The 12,517-nt window shown below is 34.9% G+C and overlaps 1 protein-coding gene across 1 annotated transcript in view; it reads left to right on the plus strand.

Moving 5' to 3' along the window:
- Positions 1 to 12,517, plus strand: part of COL5A2 (collagen type V alpha 2 chain) — a 201,670-nt gene that overhangs the window by 143,683 nt on the left and 45,470 nt on the right. Inside the window, 7 exon segments of the mRNA XM_043998231.1 lie at positions 2,675 to 2,728; positions 8,459 to 8,557; positions 8,916 to 8,960; positions 9,073 to 9,171; positions 10,888 to 10,941; positions 11,197 to 11,304; positions 11,753 to 11,806. Of these exon segments, the coding sequence (XP_043854166.1) occupies positions 2,675 to 2,728; positions 8,459 to 8,557; positions 8,916 to 8,960; positions 9,073 to 9,171; positions 10,888 to 10,941; positions 11,197 to 11,304; positions 11,753 to 11,806 (513 nt within the window).

Here is a 12,517-nt window from a genome sequence, read left to right on the forward strand (position 1 = left end):
AAATCACGAATCACCTTGTAATTTTTTTTCTCTTCTAGAATATAATTTGAATACATGTGTAGATTAACCCTTTAAATAATTAATTAATGACTATTAATTAATTAATTCCTAGGCAAGGTCTGCAGGTTAGAGGGTTCCCAAGAAACTAACCCCCAAAATTGCCCTGATTTAATAGGCCTACCAGTAAGAATGCTTGGATGATTTCTGTAGTCCCCAAATACCTAAAAGCCATTTTACATTATTTATGAGAATGTGTGAACTTTTCCCTCCAAAGATCTTTCTCAAAGGAGCACAGAAATTAATTATGCCACTCTTTGTCTCTTGCCTCACCTTGCATTTATGTCAGCTTTCTGTTCTTCCTACCTACTCTTCCCATTAAGACTTTCTGGTTTGGCCTGCAGATTTGAAATGTTTGTTATTGCTTCTGCCATGTAGCCTCATTCTCAGGCTTCTACCTATCTAGGTATATGGTTTATTGATTGTATTTGCCTGAATAACTTAGCCTGTATAAATCACCTTTGCCTCTTACTTCCAGATCTTCCACCTAAAAAAATTAGAGAAGAATGTTTAGTATTTTGGAATTTTTTATAAAGTGGAGAGGTCTTAGGGAGTTAGTTACACAGCAAGGTATCTCTCTAAGTTTTGCTCATGTAAATGTTGAAGAATACTAGGTTTTGTGTGTATACATATATACACATGCCCATTATACATGTATATAGAAAATTATATACACATACACTTATGTGTACATATATCCATTCAGATTTGTATATGGATATCTATGCATACATATATGTATATACATACCATATATAAACTATATTCATATTATTTTATGGATACAAGTCACATCTATACTGGCAAAATGAAAAAGTTACCCATGGATAGTTCTTGTTTTTTTATAAGATATTTGAGCTAAAGATCTTTTTCTTCCTTACATTATCTGATGTTTCAGGGTAAAATATAACACAAAGGTCAGAATATGAATTTTTCTCTGATGAAAAATGTTAGTTGAAGTGCTACATGCTTTTTAGAAGTTTTCCTTGAAATAAGAGGCTGTATTCAGCATGCTTGAACTAACCAAACCAAGCATGGTAAACTCACCAAACCAAGACGTAACTTTTTTTTGGTGAGGCAATTGGGGTTAAGTGACTTGTCCAGGGTCACACAGCCAGTAAGTGTTAAGTGTCTGAGGCCGGATTTGAACTCAGGTCCTCCTGACTCCAGGGCCGGTGCTCTATCCACTGCACCATCTAGCTGCCCTGTAACTTTTCATAAATACAATTCAATGATCTATTTGATAATACTGTAACAATTGAGCTTAAGGTCATTGGCAGAAATATTTTTCTAAATTAATAGTTTATGGAACAGATTGTTCTTGTTGACTCCGTGAGCAGAAGTTTCATTTCATAAAGCATTTTTTTATTATAATGTGATTGTGTCAAGCTGCACAAAAGATTGTGCCATGCGAACATTATATCAAGGAAAGAAAATCTTTAAGGAAATATTGTAATGAATATTCATGACCACTATGTGCCACTATTTAAAAACTAAAAATATTTAGTTTGTACAAATTAATTTTTATGCGTATTAGGTATAGAACATGACAGTATTTGAGGCTAATTGTCCAATAATTAATCCTCCCTCTTTACTGCTTCTAACTAGAGGGAACAAAGCCGTGACCTAAAACGTTTGTTACTCACTTCAGTGCTCTACAATGAAATTCAAAATGTCTAAAGAACTGTATATGGTTCATATTATCCTCTCCTTTAAGTACTAATTAATTCTTTAGAGGATTCTATATGTGGTATGAAGGTATGAAATCAGAAGAGGCCTCTCTGTCTGTCTGTCTGTCTCTGTGTCTTCATGTCTATCAATTTAACTGCTCATTTGTCATATTTTATCTCCACAACAATTTTATAAGATGAGGGAATAATAAGTTTAGCAGAGTCAAGTGTCTTGCCCATGGTCACATAGCTAGTAAGTATCAAAGGCAAGATTTGGCATTTGAAAATAGGTCCCTTTTTAGATTGAGCACTGTTTCCTGTCTTAGAATCATCTCCGTATATATATATATACGCTATAAATGGCCATCTAAATGCCAGCTATTATTGTCCCTACATTATCCAATATGAAATTGAGGTTGGTAACAATGAGCTAATTAGTGCCCCAAGTTGTGCATCTGGAATAGCCAGATAATCATATTGACAACACCTATCTAGATATTTGAACTCCATTCTCAGTATGATAGCCAAATTATAAGTACACCATAACTTTAGAAAGATCGGCAGAACAAGCATTATCTTTATTACCTAATGTTTAGTTGACATTTCTAGAGCAAATATCAAACATTGAGATACTATTTTAAATACCTTTGACTTATGATTTCCTTCCCTTAATATTATCTGCCACAAATGATAGTGTTTCAACTTGGAAAACTAGGCCATAATCCTTAATTTCTTGTTAAGTATGTTTTAATCCTTCTATCATTGTAGAAATGAAAGTTTTAGATTACCAATGAGAACCAAGTTTAAAACAAAAAGCAAGAAAGCTAACAATTACATATTAACAATCTGTCAAAGGTTGGGGAAGTCCACATAAAGATGTTCAAAAGTGTGAATAAAAATGCATAATAATTATGTAAATGACTAATCAGTCTTTTTTTTTTTTTTAGGGTCCACTTGGGATAACTGGCTCTGCTGGATTCCCAGGAAATCCTGGAATGAAGGTTAGAAAACTTTAAACTTTTTAGTTCTGAATTATTGGTTTATTCTAAAAGGAAATGTATCATTTTATTAATAATTTAGTATAACTTAACTAAAGAAAGAATCTATAACATCTTCATTGGCCACTCTGTTGCTACATAAATAAAGCAGGTAGAGAAAAAGCAATTGAAGAGAAATATAATTAAAGGGGAGGTAACTATGATTTTGTAATTCCATAACTATAATTTACATTATGTGGTATCAACTCATCTGGTAAATTTGGATTATGGCTCCAGCCAGCTGAAACAGCTGAAAGGAATATCAGTTTTAATTTGAATTGGAAATAAGTACTTGTTACTGTGCCTGGGATTAATAAAGAGCATTGTGACCTTAAAAATGGGAATTTTAAATCAATTTAAGTTCATCAAGAAGTTGTTTTCTCATGCAAGGCTGGCTTTTTCTCTCCCTACCCACCCAGATTTAATGGTCTTTATTTTTAAGTATACAAAGGAGGGGATTTGGCTCTATAAGTGGGCATGGATTAAAATGTTCCTGCAGAATGATTTCCATTTGTTGTGAGTCATTATTTATTCATTTCTCCCATTAGTTTGGATGATATACACAAGGATTATGGCCCAGAAGGATTTTAAGATGTTGCCGAACTCAGTAAATATAATCAGAAAACAGCTGCAACACTTGGGTTTTGAGTAACAGTACAGTGGGATTACTTCCTCATACCTAGTTTTCCTTTGACAATACTTTCCATTACCTACAGGGGGCCCCCTACTTGCACACATAAAAGTCATCTGTATATACAGTACATGAAATTTACATCCCCATTTAGAAAAAATGATCCTAAATGCAAAGGAAAACCTTTTTTGATTATGACAGTCTTTGCCACATACTTTCTAAAATGTGTGTCAAGAGATTACACTAGAGTTTCCTTTATACGACTAAGCTATAAATAAAAATTAAATTGCAAATTTACATTGATAGAAGGAATTTCCGTACCAGGATTTTATGAACACTGATTAAATAACAGTACTGGACCTAAACCGAGCAAATTCTATATTTCCAAGAGGTCTCTTTATTTGATTATATATAGGCAACCCACGTGTACAGTGCATGTCCATCTACTTTATATAAAAACAAAGTCAAAAGTGGTTCAGTTATATTTGTATGGGAAATTAAAGATATTAGGAATTTTCCCTTTTAAAGAATGAAGCATAAACTTCAGGGATTGTTACTTCAATACCCTGAAAAATCTTTGTGACTTGATAGATAAGGGTGCACCTTTTGGCAACACAGATCCCAAATTCTCCATGTCTTGGTAGTTTTAATAAATTGCTATGTCTAACAACAATAAGAACAACAAAAAATTCCTCACCTGCAGGCCATCATGTTTTAATGAACCTTTAAAAACTTAGGTGAGTCCTTGGTAATAGACATAGTTCACTTTTGGAACCACACTTTCAACTTGGTAGGAAGCAGTTTGTACTCTTAATATTACATTCTCTCTCTCTCTCTCTCTCTCTCTCTCTCTCTCTCTCTCTCTCTCTCTCTCTCTCTCTCTCTCTCTCTCTCATTTATCTATCTATCATCTAGCTAGCTATCATCTATTTAGCTAGCTATCAATCTATCTATTCAAGAAACCAGAAACATGGTGTTAGCAATGATGAGGCATTAAAATAAGGCTTTAGTAGAAGAAGAGAGGATTGATTAAACAGGCAAAAAAACCCCCAATAACTCATGGGGTCTTTTAAGAAGATAAATTTTCTAAATCTATTTTTTGGTGTTTAAAATTAATTTTGTCAAATGTAAATTAAAATTTCAAAAATATAAATTCGAGTCTACATGCATTAGAGAAAATTGGTTAAATACAGCCATTCTTATTTGAAGTAAGAAATGTCCGTGAAAGCCCTATGATGATCCTAAATATTTATTCAAGTTTTAAAGTAAATAAAAAACTGGGTAAGATCCAAGGAACCTTCCTTACTCACTAGTGAGTAATGACCCAATTCTGCATCTGGTCTTCCTCAGTACATCTCTGCATTGGCCCTCTGCTGCTAATTATTTAGTTCCAACACCTGCCTGAGGAATTAATTCCTAACTGTCCAGTCAGCCCCTCACTTCCTTGACCTATTCACCCTTTCTTTGCCAAAGTCCAGCCCTGGATTTCTCTACCACCTACCTCCTCTATTCCTACTCACATGCCTGGTAATAATGTAGTCCTCTTTGCCAATGTTAGTCTTTCTACATGTGCCCTCCTCTTTTCTTCCATCAGATTGCATCTTCAGTTAACCTTTCCAGTATTCAGCTTCTCTCCAGCGATGGGTTCCTTCCTTAGAGCATTTTAACATGACTACCAACTCTCCCCAGTCTTTAAAAAGATTTCAATAGGCATTACATCCCTGAATCTATCCTCCTATTTCTTTCCCCTCTTACTCTGTCAGTCTCTTAGACTGCCAGTCTGCTTCCATTACCTCTCCTCTCACTTCTCAGCCTTTTGCAAACTAGTTTCTCACCTCATTCATTACTTGATTAAAACTGTACTTTCCAAAGTAGCCAATGATCCCTTAATTGCCAGATATAATTGTGTTTTCTCAGTTTTCATTCTAATTGCCCATTCTGCCACATTGGCACTCAACCGACTTCTCCTCTTGGATAATCTCTTTTCTCTGGGTTTTTATAATACTACTTTCAGTTTTCTCACTAGCTAATGATCTATATCATGCCCTTTGACTTGAGTAATCCCCAAGGATTTAATTATCATTTCTATGCAGATGACTAATAGACCTATAAGTCCATTCTCTCCCTGGAACTTGAAGCACACATTAATAGGAACATTTCAAACTCAACAAATTCAAAGTATAGCTTATTGTCTTACTCTCCAAACACATCTTTCAAACTTTTCTATTTATGTTGAATGCATTGCCTTCCTTCCTATTTCTGAGGCTTGCAACCCCAGCGTCATCTTCGCTTTCCCTCATTTCATTTAGTCAACCAGTTACCAAAACATTTTTACTTATACAAAAACCTCTCCTGTCTGACTTATCTCTATTCATACAGGAACCATTTTGATTTCAGCCTCTTGGCACTACTCATGTAGACTATTGCACTGACCCCCTAATTGATCTCCTTGCCTTAAGATTTTTCTCATCCAGTCCCACCTCCACACTTCTGCCAAAGTGATTTTCCTTAAGCACAGATATGACGTTTATCCACCACTCTCCTCCCCACCCCCCCAACCCCTGCCCCACTCAAGAAATTCTAGTGAATCTGCCTAGTGGAAAAAATATAAATCCCTCTTTAACTTTTAAAGTCCTTTACAATGTTTATCCGAGGTATCTTTTAACCTTATTATAAAATACTTTTTTTTTTTTAGTACTTTTTGATCTAGCCTTCTCTCTGTTCCATACAATAGACCTCCACCTCCCATCTTTATTCTTTTGTATTATCCATCTCCCTGGAATGTATTCCCATGTTACCCTCTGCTTCACAGAATCCGCCTCTTCTTTTAAGATAAAGCCAAAGTACCACCTTCTACAAAGCATTTGCTGATCTCCACTTCAACTCATAGTTCCTTCCCTCTCTAGTTAGTATTGAACTACATTGTTATTTATTTGTCTTTGTTCTCTTTATATCTATTCTGTGAATGCATATTTACACATTTAATACACGTACATATATATATACACACAATGCATATATATGTGTGTAGGTATGTTAGTGTGTAAGATCCTTGAGAGTAGGAATTAAGTCTTTTTGTTTATATTCCAAACACCTAGCAGAGTGTAAAGAATTAATTGTTATTTTAGGTTTTTTATGACCCCATCTTTTGGCTAGAATTTTTTTTTTTAAAACCTCGGCACACACACTGGCCTCTGGGGCTCCACAAACTGCACTGTGCTCCACGCACTGGTTGTAGCCATCGTCATGGCGCTGGCACCTCCCATCATCACCGCTCACGGATGCCTACATGGGCCTGGCAAAATTATAATGATTGGAAGCCTAGTGAGGGCAGTCATGTGACTGTCAGAGTGGCCAGCCAATTGGCTGGGGGCTACCTGAGGTTTGCTGGGAAGAGGGAGGAGATTTGCCATTCTAGCTGGAAGCTGGAAAGTGAGAGGAAGCTGCTATGTATTCTCAGCTGATTCCTGGGTGGTGTTATTCAGGTTGTATACTTTCCCTTTCCCCATTTTATTTCCTTTGTCTTGATCCTACTGATCCTGTTTGTGTGTGGTTTTTTTTTTAAGTTCATTCTTGTTAAATAAATCCTGCTCTGTTTTGAGGAAGGTTGCCGGTCTCCTTCCTTGCCCCAATATTGCGGCGAGCCGCTTAGCTAACACTCCCCAATTAAAAATTGGTCCCCACAAGAACATGCATTTAATAATTTACTGATTGAACCCAACTCTGCCAGATAGTTTTCGGCTTCACTCTTGGCCATGAACCTTTCCATTTAATTTCAACTGCTGTATACAAAGCACTGTGCTGTGGACAGCATATATAGAAATAGACATATTATAGAACCATATCTAAGTGAACTATTAATCTAAAAGCAGGTAATAATATAAATATACAAAACAAAGGAGGGTATGATAATTGCCCAGGGAAGGCTCAGGTAAAGTGCTGTGGAATTTTTGAGAAAAAAAAATCATTTTCAGTTATGTCTTTGGGTATATATGTGTAAGCATGTATATTTGAAAAGTGCTCTTTGGATGCCCTTACAAGATTTTAAGCTCCTTAAGGGCAAGGGCTATGATTTAGTTAAATTTTGTATATCCTCCGGAGCCTTGTGTAGTGCTCCAAAAACAATGGGTTTTCTATAATGTGTATTGTATTATAACCTATTATTGTTTTCCACGCTAAGGAACTGCTTTATAGATGTCTAAATCCTTTGATGGGGATTTGGGTAAGGGAAAATAGCTTAAGTAAACTCCCTTGCATATGATTGAATATGAGCCCATCAAATACATATTTGGCTTTCTAGTGTTTTGTAGCATATAGTATTAAATTATGTGTGTATAAATATAAATTTAGCTAAATTCTAGCACTGGGAATATGCCCATCAGGGACCAATGACATTCATTCATTCATCAGTAAAACAAACAAATAAAAGCTGATTACTGTATAGTTTGTAAAATTTATCCTGGATACTGTGGGACATAGAAAGACAAAGCCTTACTTTCAAGAAGTTTACAATTTAAAAGGGGAACTAAGGAATATACACAAATAATTAGAATAAAAATGAAAATAAAATGCTATAAGAGAAATGTTTTTGTAAGTTATCATGATAATTCAGAAGATGGAAGGATGATATCTAATTATAGGGAATGAGGAGTAGAGTCATGAAGGTGGTGTTTGAGATGGTCCTTTACAGGAGGCAGGATTTTGACAGGTGGAAATTTAAAGGAGACAATTGCAGGTAGAGACAACAGCATGAACTACAACTTTGAAAGGAGAAAGCATGAGACATTTAAGATCCTCTGAGATAAACCCCTAGGATGGATGCTTCATTAAATGAAAGACAATAGAATTCTTGGCAAACCAATGAGACATAAACCAGCCCCTGACCTAGCACCTATGGAAATAGCTAAGTAATTGTTTCAGACACAGATACAGATAGTATTGGCTCCAGTGTGATGCCTTAACTTTGAGTTTGCAATTTAAAACTTAGAATGACATCTGTCACCTTTGTTACTTCCTGACTATGCTGGATATTTTGTCTGATTTTTTTTCATGTATTTTTATAGGGTGAAGCGGGTCCCACGGGAGCTCGTGGTCCTGAGGGTCCTCAAGGACAGAGAGGTGAAACAGGACCTCCAGGACCAGTTGGATCTCAAGGTCTCCCTGTAAGTTGTCAGATACTATGTTGTTACTCAGGCTAGTATATTTGGAACTTTTATTTTTTAAAATAAGGGATAAGTTCAATATTTCTTTCCTAAATACTCTCATATCTTATAATAAATGATGTAAAAGACAAAATCAGAACCATGTTTTGAGGGGCTTTGGGAGTTTGGAATATTAACATTTCTAGAAGTGAGCTCTATAACTGATCATTATTATTGTTGTAAATATGTTTTCATTTTTGTCTGTTCCCCAGCTTTCTAGGAGTCACATGACTTTGTGTTTCCATTGACATAGCAATTTTTAAGGTGACTTTCAATTTTTTTTTCTTTTTTTCTTTCTTTTTTTTTTTTTTTTTTTTAGGGAACAGTGGGAACTGATGGTACACCTGGTGCAAAAGGTCCAACAGTAAGTTCTTAAGTGAATTGCATGTGACATTTAAACTCAGGCTTTTGTTTTGATGATAAAACCTTAGTTTTCTCTTTTGGTTTGCTTATTATAGCACTTCTGCCTTTTCTAGGGCTCTCCAGGTACTTCAGGTCCTCCTGGTTCTTCAGGACCTCCCGGCTCTCCAGGACCTCAGGGCAGCACAGGTCAACCTGGAATTCGAGGCCAGACGGTAAAGTTCTTTGGAAATAATTATAATCTTAATGGATCATGAAACTAAGAAGACTAACAGAAACAATATGTCATATAATTCAGTCCAGTATGTAAATCCCACTAATATAAATAACCAAAACCAAGAGTTTGACACATGTAAAATGAAAAATCAAAGGACTGATGTGCAATGTCTACTTTTACATTCTAATGAAGTAACTTTTTAAAATATAGCATACCTATTATGATACATGACAAAATATCATTGGAAAACTTAAAAAATAAGATCATCAGTAAAATGATCTTCACTCAATTTATAGGTAGTTTAATTTTTAAAAATATCATATATTCTCTTAACATTTAGCGATCTTAGAGACATATGTTACTGGTTTTTTCTTAAAAATAAGTTAAATGACTCATTCCAACAAGTTGCCTATCTTGGATCATAACCAATTTAATTTCCAAAGAGAAAGAATTTCATTAAGGCAAAGATAATTCCTTTATCCCTACTGGTTTATTTAGTATGCATATTACGGAATGAATACCTTTGAGCATTTGTACTCACTTAAATATAATTTTAGACCTGATTTAATTAATATATTTAATATATGATAACCAATATAACACAAGTCTCAATTTAGTATATTTCTTTTAAATTCTTTTTTGGGTGTTTATTTTATATCCTGTGTCATCTAATTAGTTTGATCTTCCATCAAAAGTTTTTCCAAGTTACTATTATTTATTTATTCTGTGTTGTAAGTATTATGGCTATCAACAATTTGACTAAATTGAAGGAAAAGTCTTCATCAAATCTAAAACAAGATCTTAATTTTATGAGAGAACACACAGAGAAAGACTACAATCTGGATCTTTGCTTGCTTTGTCCCAAGCAATTGTGCAGTAGAATTTGAAAAGTTCCCACATTATAAACACAGCTCTAAATAATTAGTCCTTTTACCATGTTGGATGAATAAATTCATTAACTAAACATTTTCAGAGGCATTATCACAGTTGTAATGACTAGTTTTAATTTGAATCAAGAGAAGAAAACATTTTTCTTACCATGTGAAAGTTGTAAGAGAAATAAATAATGGGATGTTCAGCAAATTTTATTGAGTTTCATGCGCACTCAATCATCCCAGATTTCAGGGCTTTTCTTTTTGTATTCATATATTTTATCTGAGAAGCAGCTTGGCTTATTAAAAAGAGGGTTGGCCTTGGAGCCAAGAAGAGATGGGTTCAGATCCTGCTTCTAACCCACTTTGTGATGAGGAGTAAATACTTTAACCTCTGCAGTCCTCTAGGCCACAGTCTTAAACTATAATCTTCAGAAAAGCTAACAGTTTGCTAGACAGAAAGTGAGAGAGAGAGAGGACAGAGACAGAAGAGGGATAGAGAGGGGGGAAGGAGGGAGGAAGAGGGAGGGAGTGGGGGAAGAAGGAGGAGAGGAAAGGAGAAGAAAGGAGAAGAGAGAGAAAGTAGACTGAAAAATATGTGATTGGCAGGGGTGTTGGATATTTTTTTCTTTGTATACCTAGCATACTATCTTGTTCATAGTAGGTGCTTAATAAAGAAATACTGTTGATTTGAATTGAAACAAGTGAGAGATGTGTACTTTTAAATTGATTACTTGTTCTACTTTAAAGATAGCCATTTGGAAAAAAAAAATTTAAAAAGATAGCCATTTGGGCTGTTTGGTTCATTTGATCTCTTCTAACTATTATGATTTTTATTTCAGGGAGATCCAGGAGTGCCGGGCTTTAAAGGAGAAGCAGGTCCCAAAGGTGAACCAGTAAGTCAAAAAAATACTTGAAGTTCAAAATCAGACCAGTTACTTTTCTTCAATTGCATAGGTTGGCAGTGATAAAAATTTGAACCTGCTCAGAGTCTATCAAATAAGAGCTGAGTGGATTGAAAATACTTCATCTACTAAAAACTTAATAATCCAATGTTGTATGGAATATGTTGATTTATTGCATTCATCACATTCAAACAATTATATACACCAAACCTCAGTTTCACATGTAATTCTTTATGTCTTCTGTAGGGCCCACATGGTATTCAGGGTGCAATAGGTCCAATTGGTGAAGAAGGAAAAAAGAGGTCCCAGGGGAGACCCAGAACTGTTGGTCCTCCAGGCCCAGTAGGAGAAAGGGTAAGAAGGATAAAGTTAATCCTTATAGGGACATGGGGCAATACTATGTATGCATCATCTGTGTATATACACATGCACATAGATATATATAGTATATGTTACGGAGTATGTTTATATATATATATATATATAAATCTTGGGGTTAGTGTTGATACATAGTAGTTCTAGAAATATAAGGTTGATTTACATTTTTTTTTTTTAGTAAAAAAGTTAAAAGTCTTGTATTTTTTGCAAAACTTTTTGTTATCAGTGCTCCTAAACTTGAAATATCATTTTCTGAGTCCAGGAATTTATTTGATTTTTTTTTAAATCTGAAATTCTAACTGGAGAAAAATCAGGGTTTGTAAGAAATGTGTACCAATGTTGAAAAATACAAGTTGCCACTTTAAAAATATCTATCGAATAAGAAGGAAAAACACAAATTTGGAATGATTTCTGTTCATTTTAGGGCTCTCCTGGAAATCGTGGTTTTCCCGGTTCTGATGGCTTGCCTGGACCAAAGGTAAAGTAATCTGATTAATGAAAAAAAAGAGTGGTATCCTCAGGTATCACTCACTAGCAAATGAGGCTATTTGTATAAACAATTCTTTTTTTTTAATTTTTGAGGCAATTGGGGTTAAGTGACTTGCCCCGGGTCACACAGCCAGTTAGTATCAAGTGTCTGAGACCGGATTTGAACTCAGGTCCTCCTGACTCCAGGGCCAGTGCTCTATCCACTACACCACCTAGCTGCCCTAAATGAAGCTATTTCTAATGGAATATAAGTCTTTTGATCAAGATTGTTATCAATAATAGTAATAATAATAATAATAATAATTCATGCTTTAAGGTTTGCAAAGCATTTTACATATCTTACTTAATTTGATCTTCACAGTAATCCTATGAGGTAAGTGCTATTATTATCCAGATGAAGAAAGCAAGACTGAACGAATCCAAAGGATTTTCCCAGGATGACACAGCTAGTGTGTTATCTGAGGCACTATTCAAATTCAGATCTTCCAGATTCTATGTCTAGCATTCTATCCAATATACCACTTATCTGCCTCTAGGTTTCTCCTTTCATGCACTGTTAGTAATTCTAGGACTAATTCAGTAGGAATGCAAACTAAATCCCTGTTTCTAAGGTCCCATGGTTACTTAATTGGGGGAGGAGGAAGAAAGAAGTGGAAGATATGTTTCAGATATTCAAGAAATATCTGTGGGTAGTTGTATG

Source organism: Dromiciops gliroides, chromosome 3, assembly GCF_019393635.1.
Source record: "Dromiciops gliroides isolate mDroGli1 chromosome 3, mDroGli1.pri, whole genome shotgun sequence".
Lineage (NCBI taxonomy): Eukaryota > Metazoa > Chordata > Mammalia > Microbiotheria > Microbiotheriidae > Dromiciops > Dromiciops gliroides.